At 42.8% G+C, this 27,169-nt stretch overlaps 2 protein-coding genes across 3 annotated transcripts in view; one reads left to right on the plus strand and one right to left on the minus strand.

Moving 5' to 3' along the window:
* vti1b (vesicle transport through interaction with t-SNAREs 1B) overlaps positions 1-439 on the plus strand; it is a 42,025-nt gene extending 41,586 nt beyond the window's left edge. The window contains exon 6 of the mRNA XM_070878977.1: positions 1-439. Within this exon, the coding sequence (XP_070735078.1) occupies positions 1-97 (97 nt within the window). The 3' untranslated portion in view covers positions 98-439.
* Positions 228-27,169, minus strand: arg2 (arginase 2). Of its 2 annotated transcripts, XM_070878975.1 has the most exons (8): positions 27,036-27,169; positions 26,757-26,829; positions 5,506-5,683; positions 5,130-5,289; positions 4,900-4,994; positions 1,885-1,989; positions 1,244-1,380; positions 228-1,104 (listed from the first exon to the last, which is right to left on the minus strand). In XM_070878975.1, the coding sequence occupies exons 1-8, from the start codon at positions 27,150-27,152 to the stop codon at positions 902-904; spliced, it is 1,068 nt and encodes a 355-aa protein (XP_070735076.1). In that variant the 5' UTR covers positions 27,153-27,169; the 3' UTR covers positions 228-901. The 2 variants fall into 2 exon arrangements, with proteins under 2 accessions (XP_070735076.1, XP_070735077.1); XM_070878976.1 differs by lacking the exon at positions 1,244-1,380 and having other exon boundaries at positions 975-1,104.

The raw sequence follows: 27,169 nt of genomic DNA on the forward strand, positions 1-27,169 counted from the left end.
GGTTATGACAAACAAGTTGCTACTGGGCATTATCATCCTTCTCGAAGTGGCAATTCTGGGTGCTGTTGTATATCTCAAGTTCTTCCGCAAACATTAATGTAGGATTATGCATGCATAATTTGGGTGCAATTTCAAGGACCTGGAATTCATGTTTGTAAGTGCTTCCCATGAAGCTCAGGTTTCTGGGCCTACAACAGCGTTGAAAGAAAAGACTTCTGAAGAGGACATGTATTAAAGTACTTTTATTGCTGAACCATTCTTCAAAGACTTCCCTATGTATTGATGGGTCTTGCAGATGGAAGTATCTTTGAGGAAGGCAAAGAAAGAAACTTAAACAAATTAAGTTGCATTTGATCAGTCCCTTATAAACTTTGTTGCCAATAACTACATTGTAGTAATGTGCACAAACTTTTAATAAAATCATTTGATATTTAACAAATGGATTGGTCTTGAGCATAAGTTATATTTTAAATAGGTAATTAAAAGTAAACTCTGGGATTGTGGAAGGGAAGAATCGACCTGAAAAAGGAGTTTTATGCAAACAAGAACAGCCTTGCTGAAGGTTCACTGATTATCCTGACCAGAAAAGAGCTGCTTTGATGACTTATCCAATTTAGCTCCAGCTAGTTGAATAAGGAAGTGATATCCTATTCTTCATACCGGAATGTATTGAAATGCTCAGAAGCTGGGTGGTCACATTACTGTGTGGATAACAGGGATATAGGTGAAGGTCTGAGAACGTGTGTTCCATTAACATATCCCAAGTTAAGCAAATTTTTTCCTCTCTTCCCTTCCTCCTTCTTCCCTTCTTTTCCCCCCCAAAAAAAACAATTTCTTTAAATCTCAGTTCTGGAATATGGGTTTGTACAAACGTGCCAACTTTTCTTTTGACAACAAAGTCCTAAAGCCGTACAGTCTGCTCATTTGTTTCAAATGTTGCACTGGGCGTTGGTAATTCATCACATTTGCCATGGGATCCTTCTCGGGCCTGTCCCAAAGAAAAGGAGATGACATCTACTGCAATGTTTACTGTAGCATTAAGTTCCTCATCTGAAGTTGCAAGTTTAGGGTTGACTTCCACCAGATCCATTGCAGACAGCATTCCTGCACAAGAAATTTTATTTTATTGGTCAGTGTAAGAAAATAGTCACATCACCAGCAGCAACACAAAACCGAGTGGTCCAATTACAATTAGTATTAAGCACTATATCTTAGGACAACTAGCTGCATCCATGTTTCATACCTGAGTTATGCACTTCCTCTGCAATATACATTCCTTCTCTATAAGTTAGTCCTCCTATCACTGGAGTACCAGTAGCAGGAGCTAGAGATGGATCAATGGCATCCACATCAAAGCTCAGGTGCACTGGTCTTTTCTGTCTGAAAAGCAATATTCCAATTTAGATTTGCATACTTCTTTCATGTTACTTAAAATCAATCACAACTAATTTATGCTTGAGGTTAAGAAAATTTAGTTTGCCAGTTGATCTACAAAATCACATTGCATATGCAGGGAAGAGATCCAGCCTATTTAAATCAGTTGGTATTCCCACTATTAAGTTCTAATTGACTGTCAATTCAGATTCTTGTGCCACCCCACCATGTGCAGACAAATTGCAGGCAAACTACTGGTTTCTAATCCATCTGCCTATTACAAAAGTGATTCAGATCAAAAGTTTGTCATTATCCAGTACAACTCACTGCCAGCTTTCCCTAATGTGAATACAGGTTTATGAACTTGCACTACATGGCAGTGCTATGAAGTGCCTTAGATAAGGATCAACAACATAAGCTAGCTGGTCCCGGTAGGTGAACAAAAGCAAACTGACCCCCAGAATAGTGCACCTGAACATAGTTACATTGGATTCTTTTGTTCCAACCTACTTTCCAACAAGATGATCAAATGTTCTTTCCATTACTTTCTGTATTCCAAGTTGATCCACCTCTTTCATAGAGAAGTATTGGATGCCAAAATTTTTCATGATGTAGCTGTTAGTAAGAAACAAACAATTCAATTGTCAATGTGGGCTCTGCTGAAAGTATGGAGTCAGAAGGTTGTGGATTCAAGGCCACTCAAAGCATGTAATCCAGGCTGACATGGCAGTGCAGGAGTGCTAAACTGTTGAGATGACATCTGGTGTTGGATGTCATCTGTTCAGATGTACACAAGATCCACCTGACCGGGGGGGGGGGGGGGGAAGGAGAGGAGGAAGGGAAGAGAAAGAGGGAAGTTTGTGTGCTAACCAATATTCATATCACAAACACTGCAAACAGATTAAATTGCCATTTGCTGACATTGCTGTGCACAAATTGGCTACTGCTTTGCCTACATAATTCTTTTAGTACTTCTAAATTAACTTGCACTGAAGCACTTCCATCCCAAGGATGTGAAATGTGCCATTATTTTGTGTTCAATTATAAATGGGATGCAGGATGAAATGATAACTGCTTATATACAAACAGTAAAATACTTGCATTATATTTAATCTGGTGATTTTGCACCAAGATTGAATTACAGTAATGAGTAAGTAGAAATTGTGCTAAAAATTCCTCAATTTAAATAGGTTACACAAGCATTAGTTTTTGCTGCATTCCTTCCTGGAATGTGGGGGTCACTGGCAAAGCCAACATTTATTGCCCATCCCTAATTGTCCTCCAAGGTGATGGTGGTGAGCTGGCTTCTTAAACCGCTGCAGTCTGTGTGGTGAAGGTACTCCGTGTTAGAGGGATTTCCAGGATTTTGAACCAGCAACATTAAAGGAATGGTGATATATTTCCAAGTCAGGATGGTGAGCAACTTGGAGGGGAACATGAGGTGGTGGTGTTACCCTGCGCCCCTTGTCCTTCTAGATGGTAGAGGTTGTGGGTTTGAGGTGCTGACAAAAGCCTTGCAGTGCATCTTTTAGATAGTACACACTGCAACCACAGTAAACCAGTGGTGAAGGGAGTGAATGTTGAAGATGGTGGATGGGGTGCCAATCAAGCAGGATGCTTTGTCCTGGATGGTGTATAGCTGCGAGTAGTGTTGGAGCTGCATTCCTCCAGGCAAGCGGAGTGTATTCCATCACACTCCTGACGTCCCTAGTCAATGGCAGAAAGGCTTTGGGGAGTCAAGAGGTGATACACTTGCTGCAGAATATATCCAGCCTCTGACTGGTTTTGTTGCCACGGTATTTGTGGCTAGTCCAGTTAAGTTTCTGGTCAATGGTGATGCATCCTCAATTGCCCTTGAAGGTGGTGGGGAGCCACCTTCTTTGAACAGCTGCAGTCCTGGTGAAGGTACTCCCAGGATTTTGACCTAGCGACAAAGGGACAGTGATATTTTTCCAACTCCAGATGGTGGGGAACTGTAGGTGATGGTGTTCCCATGTGCCTGCTGTGCTTTTAACTGGTAGAGGTTATGAAGCCTTGGTGAGTTGCTGCAGTGCATTTTGTAGATGGTGCACACTGCAGCCATGGTACATTCATGTACAGCAAGTATTAGGAAGGCAAATGGAAAGTTGGCCTTTATTGCAAGGGGGGAATAGAGTACAAGTAGTGACATCCTGCTACAACTGTATTTAAGGAAGGATATACTTGCAGTGGAGGCAGTTCAGAGAAGTTCACTAGATTGATTCCTAAGATGAAGTTGGCATAAGAAAGGTTGAGCCTATACTCATTGGAGTCAAGACTTAAGTGATCTTATTGAAACATACAAGATTCTGAGGGGGCTTGACAAGGTAGATGCAGAGGATGTTTCCCCTAGTGGGGGAAATCTAGAACTAGGGCATAGTTTCAGAATAAGGAGTCACCGATTTAAAACAGAAATGAGGAGGAATTTCTTGAGTGTCATGAATCTTTGAAATTCTCCCTCAGTTGTGGAGGCTGGGTCCTTGAATGTATATGGACAGATTTTAGAATGATGAGAATCAAGGCCAGGATCAGATCAGCCATGATCTTACTGAATGGCAGAGCAGGCTTGTGGGGCCAAATGGCCTACTCCTATTATGTTCTTATGGTGTGCCAGTGGTGGAGGGAGTTAGTGGTGATGGATGGGATGCCAACCAAACGGGCTGCTTTATCCTAGATGGTGTCTAACTTGTGTTGTTGAGACTGCACTCATGCAGGCAAGGATTGTACTGAAGTACCACACCCAGAGTATCATTGTGTCCTTACTACCTTCAGTGCTTCTGTCAAGTGGTGTTCAAAATGGAGGTGGAGGCAGGGGGGAGGAGAAGAAAGAGTTTATGTTGATTCTTAGGGCCACTCCCTCCTGACTGTATACCACTGTGCCTCCACCTTTGGTGGGCCTGTTCTGCTGGAGGGACAGGACATATCTAGGGATGGTGATGGAGGAGTCGTTGACATAGCCAGTGAGTATGACTGTCAGGCTGTTGCTTGACTAGTCTGTGGGACTGCTCTCCCAATTCTGGCCCCCGATGTTAGTGAGGAGGACTTTGTAGGATCGACTGGATGTACCAGTGTCATGTCTGAAGCTGGTGCCAAGGTAGATGCCAGGTGATGTGTCCCATTTTATTGGTGTTTTTCCAGAGCTGTTTGTTACAACTGAGTGGCTTGCTAGGTCATTTCAGAGGGAAGTCAGTCAACCACATTGGTTTAGTCATAGGCCAGACCAGGCAAGGACAGCAGATTTAATTCTCTAATGGACATTAGTGAACCAGATGGGTTTTTACAACAATATTTTTATGTCCACCATTAATTAAATACATCTGGAAAAAAAAAGAATTTAAACTCCCAGTGGGATTTGAACTCTCACCTCTGGATCATTAATCCAGTAACATAACCTATGTAACTGCTCCTAGAATCTCAATTACTTTTAACTTGACCCTTGTAATGTGCTCCTGTTACACCTTAAGCAGGCAAACGTTCACTACCATGACTAGAAGAAAATGTCCTTACTATTCAGCAGCATCAACATCCCGTAGTCCAATGTAAACCAAGTCCTTTGCCGAAATGCAAGGAGTTACCCAAGAAAATCCAGGAAGTGGTGGTATCTTTAAAAAAAGATAGCAATCTTACTGGTAAAATGCAGCTAGAACAAACGAAGTCAAATCTTTGGACATTAGATATGTCCATTCTAGATTTGCCAAACAAAGTTGACAAGACATGGTTTAATCCCAATATTTTACCTTGTCCTGAAGCTCTCTCATAAGGAATGACACCGGCTGTCCATGCATATTACCAGACGAGGATGTAAGTGGTGTGTTTAGATCGCAATGTGCATCCACCCATATAACACACAAATCAGGCCGCTGCTGTGCATGTCCATGGACTGAACCAATGCCTAAACTGGATATTTGACAAAGCAAAAAATGTTACGAGTGTACTTTGTAGAGCTAGCACGGTGAGTGGTGGGAGGGGGAGAAATAGCATTTTCCGATTTAGCTAATCGGTCATTTTCCACAAGATTCGAATACAATTTAAATTGCAGCCTATCAATTTGTTGCAACTACAGACTTCTTTTTCAGAACTATACAAACTTTTGCTTGCTGTTGGTGGACTCACCTGTGATCTCCACCAAGCATAATGCTTAGGTGACCATCACCAACTGCTCGACTGACTGCTTCAGTTAACAACTGGTTGGCTAAACCCACTGTTCTTGGGTGGTGGACAATGTTGTTATATGGTGTATCATTTGGTACGGTAGTGAAACTCAGGTCTCCATAGTCATATACTTTGCAACCTGGAAATTAACACAAGTACTTGATGAATTTTGGGAAAGTACCAATCTACATTAATTGCAATTTCAAAAATGGACATTGCTGCTTTCTAAACAGTTTAGCATTGTTTGCAAATCAGCTGGGAGGCCAGGTGTGTTTTTTAAAAAAAAAATCATGATACTCAATTCAGAGACAAGAGTCCTGAACTTGAGGAAAGATAACTTCGATGGTATGAGACGTGAATTGGCTAGAATAGATTGGCAAATGATACTTGAAGGGTTGATGGATAGGCAATGGCAAACATTTAACGATCACATGGATGAACTTCCCTATCTGGAGTAAAAATAAAACCAGGAAGGTGGCTCACAAGGGAAATTAGGGATAGTGTTAACTCCAAGGAAGAGGCATATAAATTGGCCAGAAAAGCAGCAAACTTGAGGACTGGGAGAAATTTAGAATTCAGCAGAGGAGGAAAAGGGTTTAATTAGGAGGGGGGAAAATAGAGTATGAGGGGAAGCTTGCTGGGAACATAAAGTGACTGCAAAAGCTTCTATAGATATGTGGAGAAAAAAAGATTAGTGAAGACAAACATAGGTCCCTTGCAGTCAGAATCAGGTGAATTTATAATGGGGAACAAAGAAATGGCAGACCAGCTGAACAAATACTTTGGTTGTCTTCATCAAGACACAAATAACCTTCCGGAAATACTAGGGACCAAGGATCTAGTGAGAAGGAGGAACTGAAGGAAATCCTTGTCAGGAAATTGTATTGGGGAAATTGATGGGATTGAAGGCCGATAAATCCCCAGGGCCTGATAAGTACTCTGGGATGCAGACTAAGTGGCCCTAGAAATAGTGGATGCATTGGTGATCATTTTCCAACAGTCTATCGACTCTGGATCAGTTCCTATGGACTGGAGGGTAACTAATGTAACACCACTGTTTTAAAAAAAAAGAGAGAAAAAAGGTAATTATAGACCAGTTAGCCTGACATCAGTAGTGGGGAAAATGTTGGAATCATTTATTAAAGATGAAATAGCAGCACATTTGGAAAACAGTGACTGGATCGGTCCAAGTCAGCATGGATTTATGAAAGGGAAATCATGCTTGACAAATCTAAAATTTGAGGATGTAACTAGTAGAGTGGACAAGGGAGATCCAGTGGATGTGGTGTATTTAGACTTTCAAAAGGCTTTTGACAAGGTCCCACACAAGAGATTAGTGTGCAAAATTAAAGCATGTGATATTGGGGGTAATGTACGGACGTGGATAGAGAACTGGTTGGCAGACAGGAAGCAGAGAGTAGAGAAAAATGAGTCCTTTTCAGAATGGCAGGCAGGGTGCGGGACCCCAGCTATTTACAATATACATTAATGATTTAGATGAAGGAATTGTGTAATATTTCCAAGCTTGCAGACACTAAGCTGGGTGGCAGTGAGAGCTGTGAGGAGGATGCCAAGTGGCTACAGGATGGTCCCTTAGAGAAGGGGGATTTAATAATGGGAAATGTGGAAATGGCTGAGACCTTAAACAATTATTTTGCTTCAGTCTTCACAGTGGAAGACAAAAACCATGCCAAAAATTGCTGGTCACACAAATGTGGGAAGGGAGGACCTTGAGACAATCACTATCACTAGGGGGTAGTGCTGGACAGGCTAATGGATCTCAAGGTAGACAAGACCCCTGGTCCTGATGAAATGCATCCCAGGGTATTAAAAGAGATGGTGGAAGTTATAGCAGATGCATTGGTTATAATCTACCAAAATTCTCTGGACTCTGGGGAGGTACCATCGGATTGGAGAGCAGCTAATGTAACACCTCTTTAAAAAAGGGGGGCAGGTAACTATTGGCCGGTTAGTTTAACATCTGTAGTGGGGAAAATGCTTGAAGCTATCATTAAGGAAGGAATAGCAGGACATCTAGATAGGAATAGTGCAATCAAGCAGACGCAACATGGATTCATGAAGGGGAAATCATGTTTGACTAATTTACTGGAATTCTTTGAAGATATAACGAGCATGGTGGATAGAGGTGTACCAATGGATGTAGTGTATTTAGATTTCCAAAAGACATTCGATAAGGTGCCACACAAAAGGTTACTGCAGAAGATAAAGGTACATGGAGTCAGAGGAAATGTATTAGCATGGATAGAGAATTGGCTGGCTAACAGAAAGCAGAGAGTCGGGATAAATGGGTCCTTTTTGGGTTGGAAATCAGCAGTTAGTGGTGTGCCACAGGGATTTGTGCTTGGACCACAACTGTTTACATTATACATAGATGACCTGGAAGAGGGGACAGAGTGTAGTGTAACAAAATTTGCAGATGACAGATTAATGGGAAAGCAGGTTTTGTAGAGGACACAGAGGCTGCAAAGAGATTTAGATAGGTTAAGCGAATAGGTTAAGGTTTGGCAGATGGAATATAATGTTGGAAAATGTGAGGTCATCCACCTTGGGAAAAAAAAAAAACAGTAAAAGGGAATATTATTTGAATGGGGAGAAATTACAACATGCTGCAGTGCAGAGGGACCTGGGGGTCCTTGTGCATGAATCCTGTTGTGGAAGAATTTTCTTAGGTTTATAATGCTCTTGTTTTTGGTACTGTATCATGTAAATGTTCAAGCAACAAATTGCCTGCTTAAAACAAGAGACACATTTAGACCCAAACATTCGTTGACCCCGAGTCATGAAGATAGGGGAAGTAGGGAAACGGACGGTTGGAGAGGCAAACAGATGTATATCGCTTGTACTAATAACAGGAAGATAGTTCCTTGTTTTTCTGCTGATGCGGGGAACTAACCCCACTTGTGTCTGCGCCTGCTAGTTAACCTTTGACTTGCCACAATGTAAGACTGCCACAGCACTACCATATAGGGTAATTCTATGCCTAAATGTTAAATAATTGGACAATGATGTAAGGGGGCGGGACCACCCCAAAGGTATAATTGTAACATGAAAACTTCGCTCGGAGAGAAGGGTGTTGCAAAGCTGCGGAGTTTTCCCACTTCTCCCAGAGCGCTTTGCACAAATAAACTGACGTTTCCTTCACTGTTCTGACTCGGTGTGGAATTTATTTCCCTTACAATTTGGCGCTGCGAACAGGGTGAATACGGTCGCCTCGGGTTGCCTAGCCGGTTGAGTAGTCAGGGTTTGACCGTCCAGTCAATTGGGCCCCGGAACAGGGCGAACCCGGAGCCCCAATTCACCAAAGAACAAAATGTCCGTGAACGGTGAGAAAAACCACAGTTGAGCCGCGGGTTAGAGTCTAAGCTAGCTTGGTATGAGTGATGCGAAAGAAACGAGTGTTCCCCGCCACTTCGATTGTCACAAACTATCTGTCACCTAACTGGAGCCGGAATTAAGAGGGCAAATGCCCCACGTGAAGGCCAAGGATTAAGGCCGAAGGGGACAGAGAGGACAAAGTGGCGACGGAAAAGTGGAAGTGATTAGGGACTAATCTCCTTGCTACTTTGAGTCACACAGGTCGGGACATTGGGAGTCGTGTGTAGAACAATTAATGTGGTTGTAGTAAGTTGTGGGTGCAGCTGGAAAAGATCGTAGTGGGTCGCGGAGGTGCCATTTTTAACGAATCGCAAGTGTGTTGAAACACCCGACGATAGAGACTGCAAGTCCTGAACGGACCGCTGACAGTAGTAAGACCCCGACGGGAAAGACTGCGATGTCCGGTAAGGAAATGGAGTGCGCCGCCCCCCCCCCCCCCAGCGTCCCTGACCAGACTGTACCTAGTCGACCAAAAGGCCCCCCCCCCAGCGTCCCTGACCAGACTGTACCTAGTCGACCAAAAGGGATTGATAGATAGAATGCAAAAGGAGGGATTGGCCCCGACGGGAAAAAAAAAGAAGAGAGAGTGGTGGGAGATGCAGAAACAGAAAGAAAAACGGACATTTGAGAGGACGAAAAGCAGCCCTCAAAGCCTACGTGCTCGACTCCGTTCTAGTTATGAAAAGAAAGGATATAGATGCAGCCTTGAAAGAAAACAAATTGAACAAAATTGAAAGAAAGTGTGTCTTCGATTGTCTGAATTAATGAAGTTACTGAGAGACAAGCCCTCTGTAAAATACCAAAACCTAATTTGAAGAAAGGAGATCAAAAAAAAAGACATAACTTACTAAATACTAGTTGATATTGGCTGTGAAAAAAAAAAGATATTGGTTTAATTGAAAAGATTTTGGGAAGAGGTAAAAGACACTCCATTGAAAATGATTTTAAGTTACGAGAAAGTTTTATTGCAGTTTGAAAAGATTTCCAGAATAGACATGTTTATCAAGAAAAGTCCCAAACAGTCTAAACAAGCAGGAGGGTTTTGAAAACAACAAGAGGAGATCTAAGCTATGCAAACTCAGCACAGAAAGAAAAATTGGGAATTAGAAAATCTTACTGATTTTAAAATTCTTTAGGAAATGTTGGAATGTATACAGCTGGTGTGAAAATTGAAGTTCAGTAAACAAAATAATTAAATGTGTGGTATCGTTTTAAATCAATTAAAAAAATCTTTGGCAAGTACTTGAATTAGAAGTTAAGGAAAAAAAATTGAAATTTAATCTAAAATGCTGTCTGTCCTGATAAGACTTCTATTATGACGACTTTACTAATGATTTCTGCTGTTTTACCAGATTCCTAATTTCTAAGCAAGTTTTGAAAGCAAAGACTTAAAAAAAAAACGAAATTCAGATGATTACGTGAAGTCACGCATCAGGCCTTCTTACAAACCTGTAAAGTTAACCCTTTCCATTGACAACTGTTTTATATTGGACATTATTCATTTGGATTTCTTAATAGAATAAAGACTCACCTGACAGATAAAGGAAATGGTGGGATAGTCAGAATAAAATAAAACAGAACTAGCCCATTTAATAATACTCACCTGATACAAATAAAGAAAGAATTATTCTAGGAACAGACTTAAGGGAATTTAAACTACTAATAGACGGCAAGCATAACAAAATAATCTGGCTGCAAGCGGATGGATGTAAAAGAAAGTACTTCGCGCCCTTACGGAAACATTGCGAAAATGGGCAGTGCTAAACCACTGGCCCGTGATTTGTGATGAGTCGGGGATAGACGGGGTGATATGCGAGGCCCTAGAGCCGGTATGGGCTAAAACAAAGCAGGACACTGGCCTTGTTGACATGACGCCGGCTAACGTCCCAGGGCCCGAACACGAGGGACATAGGAGAAAATGCGGTAGAAGGCCTCCTGGGGGCAGTGAAGCTGCACCAGTGGAGAAAGGATGGAAAAGTCACAGCCCCAAACTGCATTAAGCAGACATTACTGGAACTACACCATGGAGTGGCCCATATAGGCAGGGGACCCATGATGGAGTGGCTCACGAGAAGATTGGTGGTGGTCCGGAATAGGGGCAGGATATAGCCAACCACTGTCAGTGCTGTATAATGTGTGCGCAACATAATTCCGGTAAGTCAATTAAGATACGAATGGGGCACCAACCAAGGCCCAAGGGCCATGGGAAAACATACAAATAGATTTTACTGGACCACTGCCCAACTCACGGGGGAAAACGATATTGCTTAGTGGTAATAGGCCAGTTCACCCAATGGGTGGAAGCTTACCCAACAAGGAACTGTACGGCCACTGCAGTAGCTAGAATTCTGTCGGAAGAAATAATCCCTAGATGGGGGGGGGGGGGGGGGGGGAGTGCCGTTGCAAATGGACTCGGACCAAAGCACGCACTTCACGGGGAAGGTAATAAAGGCCGTACGTCAACTAATGGGAATAAAACAGAAATTCCACATACCATCCCCAAAGTTCAGGAATGGTAGAACGGCTGAATCGAACCCTTAAGATAATGATCGCAAAGACAATCCGAGAAACTGGGACTACATGAGTTGATGTGTTACCCATCATTCTGATGAAACTAAGGGCGGTCCCTAATCGAACAACGGGCTTATCCCCTTATGAGTTAATGACGGGAAGGGTGATGCAACTCCCAGAAGGAATTTTTATGGGAGGAGCAGATGTAGGACCCCTAAGGGATAGAATTCAGAGATATATATATTGGAGATGAGTAATAGCCTCCAGGAAATGTGAAAGCAAACCAGAGAAAGGCAGGCTCAATGCGATTTAAAAAAAAAAACTGGAGTCCGCCACCTTCCCGGACATACCTCAAGCCGGAACGCACGTGATGGTGAAGGTTCTCCCAGGAAAACCCGGCTTTGCCCCGAAGTGGATAGGGCCGTACGAGGTTATGATTAATGGAGATACATGCGCCTGTTGATATTAAGGGAAAAGGACAATGGAAAATAGAACCCAGCTTAAGGTTTGAGAGCCGAAAAACTAATGCCTGTAGTATCCACCATTCTTTGATTCGCCCACAGGTCAATAGAGACACTACAAGCGACATATACAGCCATTTTGCCTGACTAGTTATTAATATAAAGTGATATGAAACTGTGTGCTACAGTCTGTGTAGTAGCATTGGTGTACGTCAAGTGCGGCGCGTGGGAAGCGAGACGGAAGCGGGAGCTCCATGTAAACACCTTTTTGTATATGTCTTATGTTTATGCGTGAAATGGGAACTTTTCTAGTTGCTGGGTGTGCTCACATATCCCTATACATTCCAAAGGGCGAATTCCTTTGCGGCCCATTCCACTGACCCTAACAGACTGTCAAGTGGCTTCTGAGCCAGAATGGCACGAATGGGAGGAGGACCATCATACCGCTACCATGTGGACAACCATGGGGACGTCGCCAAGTGGGAGAGTGCTGGGTACCCCATTAGTCAAACGTTCCAGGGATGGTACCAACCACCCCATGACCATAAAAGGGAGCCTCCATACCTAGTCCTGACCAATACCTCGGGGATCGGGAGGCCAACTGGGACCATATGTTTAACCCGAAACGACACCAGCAGAAAGGGACATATCATAGGATACAGTAATTGCCCACACAACCTCAATATCACAACAGGCGCACGGGTCACTATCCTCTCTCACCTTCCGAATAAAACAGGTGGAGGTCTGTGGGCCCAGTCTTGGGACCCCGACACAATATATGAAATGGCGTATAACGGCACGTATTTTGTGTGCGGGCATTGGGCATATCCCTGGTTACCCAGGTGATGGACAGGGTCCTGTTATTTGGAATATGTGGTCCCCTTTGTCAGACAGGTACGTACCCTGGCAGAGGTGCGTACACCAGGTCGACGAAGACAAGCGATTACCCCGGTAGAAAGAGTCTTTGGAGTTGTGATGTTCCCATACAGGGTAGGGCGCACCATGGATGAACTAAGAAACGTAGAGGGGGTTCTGGAACAAATAGCTAATGACACTGCCGAGGCGATGGAGAGCATAACAGCCGAAATGGTAGCCATACATACTACCGTACTTCAGAACCGAATGGCCCTAGATTACGTATTGGCCCAGAACAGAGGCACTTGCGCATTGATTGGGGCAGAATGTTGCATTAATATACCCGATAATTTGGAGAAAATAACCAACCTAGCCGACCATATAAGGAGAGAAGTGAGGAAACTAACCACCCCGGATGGTGAAATTGGCTGGCTGGGGGGGATGGATGTCTAAGTTGGGACAAAGTATTGTATAGGGTCTGATTTTGATCGTAGGCGTATGCCTGGCATTGTACCTTGCGGTGATGATGATTAAGATATGTATGTCCAAGTTATGTACCACGATACCCATAGCTGCCAGGACTTGCATCAACGATACAACAACCCAACTTCCACCCGCAACATATCGGAAGCTGCACCTCCATTTGCAGCAGTACCACCAGCTCCAGGCTCGCCCAAGGACCCTGGCACAAGACGATGAGGCAGTTTGGATGCAAGATTGGATTGTTCTTATCCGCACGAGATGGGAAAGATCAACAGGAGGGACTGTTGTGGAAGAATTCTCAGTTTATAATACTCTTGTTTTTGGTACTGTACCATGTAAATGTTCATGCAACAAATTGCCTGCTTAAAACAAAAAAAAGACACATTTAGACCCCAACGTTCGTTGACCGAGTCATGAAGATAGGGGAAGTAGGGAAACTGACAGTTGGAGAGGCAAACAGATGTATATCGCTTGTACTAACAACAGGAAGATAGTTCCTTGTTTTTCTGCTGATGCGGGGAACTAACCCCACTTGTGTCTGCGCCTGCTAGTTAGCCTTTGACTTGCCACAATGTAAGACTGCCACAGCACTATCATATAGGGTAATACTATGCCTAAATGTTAAATAATTGGACAATGATGTAAGGGTGCGGGACCACCTCCAAAGGTATAATTGTAACTTGAAAACTTCGCTCGGAGAGAAGGGTATGGCGAAGCTGCGGAATTTCCCAACTTCTCCCAGAGCGCTTTGCACGAATAAACTTGACGTTTCCTTCACCGTTTTCGGACTCTGGAATTTATTTCCCTCAACTGCTCCCTTGGGCAGAGAATTCCACAGATTCACAGCCCTCTGGGAGAAGAAATTCCTTCTCAACTCTGTTTTAAATTGGCTCCCCCGTATTTTGAGGCTGTGCCCCCTAGTTCTCGTCTCCCCTACCAGTGGAAACAACCTCTCCGCCTCTATCTTGTCTATCCCTTTCATGATTTTAAATGTTTCTATAAGATCACCCCTCATCCTTCTGAACTCCAACAAGTAAAGACCCAGTCTACTCAATCTATCACCATAAGGTAACCCCCTCATCTCCGGAATCAGCCTAGTGAATCGACTCTGTACCCCCTCCAAAGCCAGTATATCCTTCCTTAAGTAAGGTGACCAAAACTGCACGCAGTACTCCAGGTGCGGCCTTACCAATACCCTGTACAGTTGCAGCAGGACCTCCCTGCTTTTGTACTCCATCCCTCTTGCAATGAAGGCCAACATTCCATTTGCCTTCCTGATTACCTGCTGCACCTGCAAACTAACTTTTTAGGATTCATGAACAAGGACCCCCAGGTCCCTCTGCACCTCAGCATGTTGTAATTTCTCCCCATTCAAATAATATTCCCTTTTAATGTTTCTCTCCTTTTCTCCCCCCCCCCCCCCCACAGTGGATGACCTCACACTTTCCGACATTGTATTCCATCTGCCAAACCTTAGCCTAATCGCTTAACCTATCCAAATCTCTTTGCAGCCTGTCCTCTACACAACCCGCTTTCCCACTAATCTTAGTGTCATCTGCAAATTTTGTTACACTACACTCTGTCCCCTCTTCCAGGTCATCTATGTATATTGTAAACAGTTGTGGTCCCAGCACCGATCCCTGTGGCACACCACTAACCACCGATTTCCAACCCGAAAAGGACCCATTTATCCCGACTCTCCGCTTTCTGTTCGCCAGCCAATTCTCGATCCATGCGAATACATTTCCTGACTCCGCGTACATCTATCTTCTGCAGTAACCTTTTGTGTGGCACCTTATTGAATGCCTTTTGGAAATCTAAATACACCGCATCCATCGGTACACCTCTATCCACCATGCTCGTTATATCTTCAAAGAATTCCAGTAAATTAGTTACACATGATTTCTCCTTCATGAATCCATGCTGCGTCTGCTTGATTGCACTATTCCTATCTAGATGTCCCGCTATTTCTTCCTTAATGATAGTTTCAAGCATTTTCCCCACTACAGATGTTAAACTAACCGGCCTATAGTTACCTGCCTTGTCTGCCCCTTTTTTTTTAAAAACTGAGGCATTACATTAGCTGCTTTCCAATCCGCTGGTACCTCCCCAGAGTCCAAAGAATATTGGTAGATTATAACGAATGCATTTGGTATAACTTCCACCATCTCTTAATACCCTGGGATGCATTTCATCAGGACCAGGGGACTTGCCGACCTTGAGTCCCATTAGCCTGTCCAGCACTACCCCCCTAGTGACAGTCTCAAGGTCCTCCCTTCCCACATTCCTGTGACCAGCAATTTTTGGCATGGTTTTTGTGTCTTCCACTGTGAAGACCGAAGCAAAACAATTGTTTAAGGTCTCAGCCATTTCACATTACTAAATCCCTCTTATCTTCTAAGGGACCAACATTTACTTTAGTCACTCTTTTCCGTTTTATATATCGGTAAAAGCTTTTACTAATTGTTTTTATGTTTTGCGCAAGTTTACCTTTGTAATCTATCTTTCCTTTCTTTATTGCTTTTTTAGTCATTCTTTGCTGTTTAAAATTTTCCCAATCTTCTAGTTTCCCACTAACCTTGGCCACCTTATACGCATTGGTCTTTGATTTGATACTCCTTTATTTCCTTGGTTATCCACGGCTGGTTATCCCTTCTCTTACCACCCTTCTTTTTCACTGGAATATATTTTTGTTGCGCACTAAGAGCTCCTTAAAAGTTCTCCACTGTTCCTCAATTGTGCCACTGTTTAGTCTGTGTTTCTAGTCTACTTTAGCCAACTCTGCCTTCATCCCACTGTAGTCCCCTTTGTTTAAGCATAGTACGCTCGTTTGACAGCTTCCTCACCCTCAATCTGTATTACAAATTCAACCATACTGTGATCACTCATTCCGAGAGGATCTTTGTGCTTAGTTTGCCTGAGGTGTTTAACTCTTTCCACTGGCTCCAACTTTGGATTTAATTAAATTGGCAGGCCAAAGCCTTTCCCAAGTGTGCACTGCTGCTGTGCTGGATGCTAGCTATCCAATTCAGATCACCTATATGGCACTGGCTATCAGGGCTGATTGGAACTTAAGGGGAAGAATGCCAGGTCGACTCAGGTTTTTAGTTAGCCAGACTTGCTGGTCTGTGGCTGGGTTTCTGATTGAGAATCTGCCACAGAAGTTAGACTTGACTGAAAATTCCATCCCTAGATGTTTCAAGAGTCATCTGGATTCCAGAAACTTTCTTGCTTCCCCCTTGAGGATAGTTATTAGTTTGGATAACTGGAACCAGAAGCATTGAACTGAACAGCAAAACTAGTAAGATGCCTCCTTTGGACTACATCTGTACACATCGGCTACTCAATCATGCTAGGTACCAAATTCTAGACACAAGCCAGTATTCATACCTGGTCTCCAGCTATTGTCTTCCAGCAACTGTCATCAGTCAAGTTTCCAATGCTGGTCAGTGTAAGAGATTGTTAAGCAAACCCAAGGCTGATGAGTTTTTCTAACTGAGTAGACATGCCTCTGCAGACTGGTTAACTTATAAATGTAGACCAAGGCACTCTTATTTTAAGGCCGTTCAAGCTGATTTATTGTAGAGGTTGGTTTAATTTCTAAATACAGGTTGATTGAGAATAGGATGCTCATCAACCCATTACTTAAGGTGTATGCAATAATCCAAGGTTATAAAAAGGAGAAAATGTACACTACATTTTGACTTGAATACTAATAATTAAATTAAACTTCCAATGTTCTCAACAAAAAGCACTACTCATTCCTTCCATGAATAAAAAAAACACAATTGGTGTTTCACCTGATTTGCAATCAGGGCCATTAAGGAAACGAATGGTAAGATGTTGAGGTTGGTGGGGAAAGATTAGGTAATGGATGCTGTGAAAATTGAAGTTTTGTCCCGTTTTTTTTTAATGCTATGACATTTAAGTTAAATAAGTTCAGGTTTGTGTAACAGTCAAGCTAGCAATCATCAATCAGTCTGGGAAAACAAACTTAGTGAAACTTGAGTAAATGAGATCAAACTATGTATGGAGAGAAATTATTGCTAGCTGACACAGCTGAGCAAACATGTCCCCAATACTAATGCTTCTGCCTCATTAAACTTGCAAATAATGACCATTGCTATTAGTCTGTACAACTATCTTGCATTTGTTTCCAGCTACCTTGGAATAACAAAAGGACATGTGTTCACACATTCTGTTCATGAGGAACAGTCAAACAACAACAAACTACTGTTCAGATGAAATGCTACTTTAAGGTCTTTATACCTATAGTAACAACCATTTGGGGAGAAGGGTTCTGAATCCAGATCACGATCCACTGACTTGCCAAAAGTGCACGTGTAGCCATAATTGGGTATCTAGTACTATATCTAACTGCACCTCAGCAAAGGAGTCCTTTTATCCATGTCAATGGGGTGTGACAGGGCATCCACAAGTATCCCTTCAAGTGAGGTGAGTATATACACATCACTTGCATGTTTGGACAGTATATATCCAAACAGGAGGAGTGAAAAGGTTATAATGTAACTTGGTCCAGTACACCGATTGATATCTTGTGCTCACTGGTCTCTGCGTAGGAAGGAGTCAGTGTCTTGAGGGAGGAGAAAATTGGCAAAAAGGTAGAATTGTGTGTTAAATTTACGTTTGCTTTAAAAGTAGATCCTTTTCAGCACAGGATTGGTTGGTTACTGGAGCATTTAGTTTCACTTAGTAATACTTTGTGCTCTGTCAGGTATACGATAACTGGATTAAATTACATTCTAGCACTAATCAGCTTTGCTCACTAGTTCAAGGAGTGAGCTATAATTGCTCTTTCGGTCCAGCTATAGGACATTCCTATTAAATACTACTAGTCTCAATCTGTAAAGCACAGAACACATCTATAATACAATTCAAAAGGACTTTCAAAAAAAAAAATTATGGCCTGGATTTTGTGGGCAGCAGCAAAGGGACAGTGCTTGCCAAAAACAAGAGGCAGGGTACATGGCTATTCTATTAATTGTCAGCTACTTTTAGCACACCAAGATAAATATAGCGCTGTAAATTGCGGCCTCTCCGGGTGCACATGCACCAGAAGAGGCCTCGCAAGTTCTGGTTCTCGGCATTCTATGTGCATGCACCAAGAACCGGCATTTGCAATCTGTCAAGGTCTTGACAGATTGCAGTCATCCCTGGGAGAAGGACATTCGCGGGTGGAGATTTGGGCTATTTGCCCAGCGAATGTCCTTCAAACTCATACGCCTGGTAAAACAGGTGTATAGCCAACTTCTACCAGTGCAAGAGTCTTAAAATAGAAAAATTCAATTTTAATCATGAATTTTTATTAAAAACCCGGTCCATTAAGGCAAGTTTATTTTCCTAAAACATTTAATTTAGAGTTTTATTTTATTTATTGCATTTGTTTTTGGGGTATTCTCATTGATAGTAATGGGAGTTCGTACAAACAGAGCTCCCATTATCAATGAGAATACTCCATGTTCATTGGTGGTCCAGGCCAATGTGATTCCAGGTTACACTTGCATTCCCAGGATGTGCGAGCCCATCCGCTGGGCTGCGAAAGGAGGCTTCCTCTGGGACTGCCAGGTACTTTTGTTAAAAATTTAGTCTGAGGCGTCCGCCATAGTTGATATGGTGCATTTCTGCTCTTCATCCAAAAGAACCTACAGCATTAAGTGACTCCAAGGTTTTAACTTCTGCCACTTTATCCAGAAGCCTATGCCATGTATTGATCACTGTCCGAAGAGCAACTTCTTGAAATCAATCCTAGATTTGCCTTTTACCGGTGACCCTTTATTCTACTCAATATTCTGAACTTGCCTTTTTCATGCCAATTATCTTGTATACAAAGATCACAAGTTGCCTCCCTTGACAGCTGAAAAGCCACCCACATTCCTTCAATCTCAACTTGTTCTTCTGATGCTAGGGATCAACCTCAAAGCTTTTATCTGTCCAGGGTCTCAAGGTGTCCCTTCTGGAAACAGCATACAAGGTGTGATCTGAGCACTGCAGAGTTTCAGCATAACTGCCTCAAACTTGTACTCTTTCCACTATACAAAACATTGTTAGCTTAATTAGTTGCTGCTCTTCAGCTGTTTAATCTACGAATACAGCAAGGCAACACCATTTTTGTCCCCTCCATTTTGTTTTGGTAGAATTCCCTTTCCTATTCAAAGAACTATGCTGCAATAGCATCAATTGTTACAGGTACAGTAATGTGGTTATAAATCTGGTATATGCAACTTAATTTATGTTTAACAACCCACCAGGTTGAGTGTTCAAATTCTCAACCTGAATTCAATAAATGTGCACTAGAAAAGTATTGACTTCCAAAAACAAATTTTGAAGAAAAAAAAACAACCAGGTTACAAGTGTGTACTCACAGAACAAGCCAGCACTAAAGCTTTCCAAATTGGTAAATAGACTGTTTGGTTTAACACCAAGTGGTACAGACCAAGTTGGTCCCTGGATCAGAGTCACCCTAATAGATGTCAGTGCCCCTAAACTCAGGACAAAACAGCCAGGATTCCTAGTCCAAACCATTATCTACTGATGCTGGAAGCTCAGCTGGTCTGCACGTCATAATCCAATGTTTTACCACATTCCTATTTAGCCTTCCCCAGATACTGCAAGGTATCAAAAGAACTATTCCAGCCAAAGAGCCATAATCAGCACATTAGGACAAAAAAAAAGGTAAGAGCCATAAAACTAGAGTAGAAATGTTTGAAATATCACAAACATCTTGCAGCCAAAATAATAATCCCTTCTCCCAGTACAAAGTCAGTCACATGGCAGTAGAACTTAAAATTATGTACAACACTGACAAGAGTTGCCAAGACAAATACCAGCTTTACAATTGGCTGGGTGGGGAAAGAGAAGAAGAAAGTCTCCTGTGGGTGTTACCCACAAAGTCAGAACAAAACAAATTTTCCTCGGTGCATTACTGATGCTGTAGGAATAGGGAAAGAAGCAGAGCTCATGAAGCTCCATCTAGTCATAGAAGTGTGTAGCTTCAGGTAAGACTTGCAGAATGGTGATGCTCATAGGAGCATGACACAGGGTTTTAATGAGGAGTTTAACATTCATATTTCCCCTTAGTTCCATTGTCTTTCTGATCCTAAATTACTAACCCCTGTAAGGGCACAACCACCACTTGCTGCCAGGTTCCTTGAATCCCGATGCTTAAAATTAGTGCTCGCTCTTCTCCAAATTTTTCTCTGCCCTCAAGCTGCTTAATGCCTTCTCATTTCAGCAGTCAGAAGAATATTGCAGAATGAGGAAGAGGGAGGGTAGAGAACAGAAATTGGAAGTCTGTTGGTATTCTAATAGTGCCTTTAGCATTGCATTACCATGGGTTTGCAGAGGGCTGTGGAAAAGAGGACTATTCTTTGAATAATCCTGCTCACTATAAAGTTTTAAACCAGGATTGAAATTTTAGCACAAAATTGAAAGTGAAAGGCTAGCAACTGACCTAGTGTCAGACATGGCTGCTAGCCAGTCCTCATTTGTAGGGATCATACATGCCATTACATTTATTGTAGGTTGTATGCTATTGGATCAGATCTCATTACAATTAAATAGTCTAGTGAAGAAGAGGGGTGCAGGTCATGTCAAGAATTACAACATTTTAATTTTGTTTAGATATTTTCAGATTAGAATAGTTAAACTGACAGCTGGTCTATGCAACTTAATTTATAATGTTTAACAGTAAATTAGCTCAAGTTGCTTCATAAAGACATGAGTTAGCTGATGAGATCAAGGGCTTAGTCCAAGGAGGTAGGTTTTAAGGAGGCTTTTGAAGATGCGAGTTGTACAGCAAGCAGTGAAATTCAAGAGTGGCCAACTATAGGGCCAAGACAGTTCCACTGAAGATGGTGTTGAGTGGTTGGTGAAAGAGAAGGTATTAAAAAGAGACCAGGTTGGAAGGGTTGTGTGCAGGTTACAGAAGTAGGAATCTGCTAGAGGGGAAAGAATTTTGAACTCTGTTGGGGACAAGGGTAATGTGGGAGCAGCACATTCAAAACTCCTGTCCACATCTTGCACTAAGTTTTGGTATCCCCACATACTGAAGCTGACCCCATTCCTACAAATGAAGTCACCAGAGACAGAATGCAGGAAGGGGCCACAATGGAATCTTGGGGTACCCAGAGATGAAAATATGAGGACAGGATGTGCTTTGTTTGGATGGGTAAGAGTGGAAAGCAAGCAAAGATAGTACCATGAAGGCAGATCATGAGAAACTGTGGAAGAGGATGGTGTGACCAGTGTTAGCGAAAGGCACGGCAACCTATATAAAAAAAAAGTGTTCAACAATATCTTGCATCATCCAAAAAAGGACAGATAGCAAGAGTTTCAGATAGCAGGCAGTTGCTTCAGTTTGGATTTAGTTGCACCAAGATCCTGGTGAAAAGCTCACCTCAAAATACTGTAGCATTTGTGGCCAAGTTATACACACTAGCATCATAGTTGGACCACAATCTTACCAATGCAAGAATTTGGTGCCAAATTTCCATCTGTGCAAATTTAAGAACCAAATTCTCACTGTAGGATCATCAAATCCAAAGCATGCAAAACTAGACATGATAAAAGACCATCTCAAGTGGTTGATCTGATGCAGGGATGCCACAAACAATGAGTGGGTCTGATCCAGGGGTGACAGGAACACACACTTTTCCTTTACCCAAAAACAGGTTGTTGTACTGCTTTCTCAACTCCCAACAATTGCTCAAATAGCAGCATAGACCAATCTGGACCTTGCATTAATCTTGCCATTGTTGGTAGCTCATTTTTCTGCATCTTTATAGAAAAGCTGAAGGCAGCATAGATCCCAAACACAAAAAATTATATATTCACTGGTGTGAATTGAGCTCCTCCTCCACTCCCTAACTAGTAGAGTTGAAATTCAGGTGTTGAATGATCAAACTGCTCAACAGAATATGGAACTACAAGATGTCAGGTCTGCCTCAATCTTTTCAAGACAAGGAGGGAAAGGAGGTGGGGTAGTTCTGTTAATAAAAAGGAAGATATCAGGGCAGTTGAGAGAGAAGATATTGGCTCTAATGAACAAAATGTTGAATCATTGTGGGTGGAGATTAGAGATAGTAAGGGGAAAAAGTCACTGGTGGGTGTAGTTTATAGGCCCCCAAATAATAACTTCACGGTGGGGCGGGCAATAATCAAGGGAATAATGGAGGCATGTGAAAAGGAACGGCAGTAATCATGGGGGATTTTAACCTACATATCGATTGGTCAAATCAAAATCGCACAGGGTAGCCTTGAGGAGGAATTCATAGAATGCATATGGGATTGTTTCTTAGAACAGTATGTTACAGAACCTACAAGGGAGCAAGCGATCTTAGATCTGTGTAATGAGACAGGAATAATAAACGATCTCCTAGTAAAAGATCCTCTCGGAATGAGTGATCACAGTATGGTTGAATTTGTAATACAGATTGAGGGTGAGGAAGTAGTGTCTCAAACGAGCATGCTATGTTTAAACAAAGGGGACTACAGTGAGATGAGGGCAGAGTTGGCTAAAGTAGACTGGAAACACAGACTAAATGGTGGCACAATTGAGGAACAGTGGAGGACTTATAAGGAGCTCTTTCATAGTGCTCAACAAAAATATATTCCAATGAAAAAGGGCGGTAAGAGAAGGGATAATCAGCCGTGGATAACCAAGGAAATAAAGGAGAGTATCAAATTAAAAATCAATGCGTATAAGGTGGCCAAGGTTAGTGGAAAACTAGAAGATTGGGAAAATTTTAAACGACAGCAAAGAATGACTAAAAGCAATAAAGAAAAGATAGATTACGAAAATAAACTTGCGTAAAACATAAAAACAGATAGTAAAAGCTTTTACAGATATATAAAACGGAAAAGTGTGACTAAAGTAAATGTTAGTCCCTTAAAAGATGAGAAGGGGGATTTAATAATGGGAAATGTGGAAATGGCTGAGACCTTAAACAATTATTTTGCTTCGGTCTTCACAGTGGAAGACACAAAAACCATGCCAAAAATTGCTGGTCACAGGAATGTGGGAAGGGAGGACCTTGAGATAATCACTATCACTAGGGGGGTAGTGCTGGATAGGCTAATGGGACTCAAGGTAGACAAGTCCCCTGGTCCTGATGAAATGCATCCCAAGGTATTAAAAGAGATGGCGGAAGTTATAGCAGATGCATTCGTTATAATCTACCAAAATTCTCTGGACTCTGGGGAGGTGCCATCGGATTGGAAAGCAGCTAATGTAACGCCTCTGTTTAAAAAAAGGGGGCAGACAAAAGGCAGGTAACTATAGGCCAGTTAGTTTAACATCTGTAGTGGGCAAAATGCTTGAAGCTATCATTAAGGAAGAAATAGCAGGACAGCTAGATAGGAATAGTGCAATCAAGCAGACGCAACATGGATTCTTGAAGGGGAAATGATGTTTAACTAATTTACTAGAATTCTTTGATATAATGAGCATGGTGGATAGAGGTGTACCGATGGATGTGGTGTATTTAGATTTCCAAAAGGCATTCGATAAGGTGCCACACAAAAGGTTACTGCAGAAGATAAAAGTACACAGAGTCAGAGGAAATGTATTAGCATGGATCGAGAATTGGCTGGCTAACAGAAATCAGAGAGTCAGGATAAATGGGTCCTTTTCGGGTTGGAAATCAGTGGTTAGTGGTGTGCCACAGGGATTGGTGCTGGGACCACAACTGTTTACAATATACATAGATGACCTGGAAGAGGGGACAGAGTGTAGTGTAACACAATTTGCAGATGACAAAGATTAGTGGGAAAACAGGTTGTGTAGAGGACAGAGAGAGGCTGCAAAGAGATTTAGATAGGTTAAGCGAATGGGCTAAGATTGGCAGATGGAATACAATGTCGGAAAGTGGGAGGTCATCCACCTTGGAAAAGAAAACAGTAAAAAAGGGAATATTATTTGAATGGGGAGAAATTACAACATGCTGCAGTGCAGAGGGACCTGGGGGTCCTTGTGCATGAAACCCAAAAAGTTAGTTTGCAGGTGCAGCAGGTAATCAGGAAGGCGAATGGAATGTTGGCCTTCATTGCGAGAGGGATGGAGTACAAAAGCAGGGAGGTCCTGCTGCAACTGTACAGGGTATTGGTGAGGCCGCACCTGGAGTACTGCGTGCAGTTTTGGTCACCTTACTTAAGGAAGGATATACTAGCTTTGGAGGGGGTACAGAAGCGATTCACTAGGCTGATTCTGGAGATGAGGGGGGTTAGCTTATGATGATAGATTGAGTAGACTGGGTCTATTATCTGAATGGTGACAGATTAGGAAAAGGGGAGGTGCAAAGAGACCTGGGTGTCATGGTGGTACATCAGTCATTGAAGGTTGGCATGCAGGTGCAGCAGGCGGTTAAGAAAGCAAATGGCATGTTGGCCTTCATAGCGAGGGATTTGAGTACAGGGGCAGGAAGGTGTTGCTACAGTTGTACAGGGCCTTGGTGAGGCCACACCTGGAGTATTGTGTACAGTTTTGGTCTCCTAACCTGAGGAAGGACATTCTTGCTATTGAGGGAGTGCAGCGAAGGTTCACCAGACTGATTCCCGGGATGGCGGGACTGACCCATCAAGAAAGACTGGATCAACTGGGCTTGTATTCACTGGAGTTCAGAAGAATGAGAGGGAATCTCAGAAACATTTAATATTCTGACGGGGTTAGACAGGTTAGATGCAGGAAGAATGTTCCCAATGTTGGGGAAGTCCAGAACCAGAGGTCACAGTCTAAGGATAAGGGGTAAGCCATTTAGGACCGAGATGCGGAGGAACTTCTTCACCCAGAGAGTGGTGAACCTGTGGAATTCTCTACCACAGAAAGTTGTTGAGGCCAATTCACTAAATATATTCAAAAAGGAGTTAGATGAGGTCCTTACTATTAGGGGGATCAAGGGGTATGGCGAGAAAGCAGGAATGGGGTACTGAAGTTGAATGTTCAGCCATGAACTCATTGAATGGCGGTGCAGGCTAGAAGGGCCGAATGGCCTACTCCTGCACCTATTTTCTATGTTTCTATGTTTACTCGTTGGCGTTCAGAAGGATGAGGGGTGATCTTATAGAAACATTTAAGATAATGAAAGGGATAGACAAGATAGAGGCAGAGAAGTTGTTTCCACTGGTCAAGGAGACTAGAACTAGGGGGCACAGCCTCAAAATATGGGGGAGCCAATTTAAAACAGAGTTGAGGGGGAATTTCTTCTCCCAGAGGGTTGTGAATCTGTGGAATTCTCTGCCCAAGGAAGCAGTTGAGGCTAGCTCATTGAATGTATTCAAATCACAGATCGATAGATTTTTAACCAATAAGGGAATTCAGGGTTACAGGGAGCGTGCGGGTAAGTGGAGCTGAGTCCATGGCCAGATCAGCCATGATCTTGTTGAATGGCGGAGCAGGCTCGAGGGGCTAGATGGCCTACTCCTGTTCCTAATTCTTATATTTCTTTCTCTTCAGTTAAAGAGGACAGACTTGCATTTATATAGCACTTTTCACCACCTCAGGACATCCCCAAGCACTTTACAGCCAATGAAGTACTTAAGTGTGGTCACTGTTGTAATGTAGGAAACACAGCAGCCACAATTTATGCACAGCAAGATCCCAGAAACAGCAACGCACAGCAAGGTCCCAGAAACAGCAATACAATAATGACCAGATAATGATTTTTGTCTTATAAAAGTGATGTTGATTGAGGGACACCAGGGACCAATAGTGCAATGAGATCTCTTACATCCATAAGGGGGCCTCAGTTTAACATCTCATGCAGCATGCTGTGGAGAGGGGAAGCAAGGGTTAACGTTTCAGGTCGAGTACCTTTCATCAAAAACCACAACGTTAACTCTTCTTCCTCTTTTACAAATACATAACCTGCAGTTTAGTTCCATTTTCCTCTCAGTTTCACGATCAGGAGATGGATGTGGTGATACTAGGCAATGTGTTACCATAAACCCATAGTACAATAACGTGATACATCTAGGTCGGTATTCACACTTGTTAGAGCACTATCACAAAGTAATGTCCTGGCGACAGTCTAGCAGCTATCGCCTATCTCCACATGACATTCTATACCATGTGGCGGAAAGTCGTAATAGAAGCCGGGGGGGGAAGGGAGGGAAATAGTGCAAGGACTGAAGTTATTTACAGTACCTGCTGAATTTTTTTAAAAAACGAAACTTGATAAGCTAATGCTCGGGGGTGGGTGGGGAAGGGGGGAAAACAAAAAAAAAGGTAAAGCCATGAACCTGGTTTTCTTCAAAACTTGCAAAGAGCGGTGATGACCGAGCACGTTTGGTTAAAGTCGGAAAGTATTAGTGGCGCAGAGTGCCCCCAGACACACACACACACACACAGATCTGCTGTAAGGCGCCTGCGTGGCTAGTGCCGAGAGGCCAGAGCGCCGGGGAAGCCGAGGGCCGAGCCCGCGGCACTGCCCATCCTCCCGAGGGATGGGGAGACGCGGCCTCACTGCAGCCACATCCACACCGTACACTTACCAAGCCCCGATAGTCTCTCCGCTAGCCCCGCGTCCCGGATTGCTCGCGGCCCACCTTCCACTCCTCGCCGTTTCTGGAATAAAGAGAAATACAATATATTTACACACACAGTCTAAAAATAAAGCTGAATCGTTTATTGTAAAGCTAAACGTCCCATTCAGATAGGAGAACTCCAGATTTATCAGATTCATGTGATCACAACAAAGATAAGTGCGTGCTTGGGCGATATCCTGCTGCTAAACGATTCATTTTTTTTTAAATAAGATGCGACCTATCTACCTGGCCATAGGAGAATGGTGCTCCGATTATACCCACAGAGTGGACCGATCTTTTCTGCGTGGGAAAAGATCCGAGCTGTTTCTCAACAAAATGCCAAATCCTTGACCGCAAAGACATCTTTCTACTAAAATAAT

This window comes from Pristiophorus japonicus, chromosome 4 (genome assembly GCF_044704955.1).
Source record: "Pristiophorus japonicus isolate sPriJap1 chromosome 4, sPriJap1.hap1, whole genome shotgun sequence".
NCBI classification, from domain to species: domain Eukaryota; kingdom Metazoa; phylum Chordata; class Chondrichthyes; family Pristiophoridae; genus Pristiophorus; species Pristiophorus japonicus.

Coding starts and splice junctions, on each gene's coding strand:
- arg2 (XM_070878975.1), bottom strand. CDS start 27,152: ATGTCTTTGCGGTCAAGGATTTGGCATTTTGTTGAGAAACAGCTCGGA. Junction 26,830..27,035: donor CACCATTCTCCTATGGCCAG/GTAGATAGGTCG, acceptor TCTTTATTCCAG/AAACGGCGAGGAGTGGAAGG. Junction 1,381..1,884: donor TTTGATCATCTTGTTGGAAA/GTAGGTTGGAAC, acceptor ATTGCTTTTCAG/ACAGAAAAGACCAGTGCACC.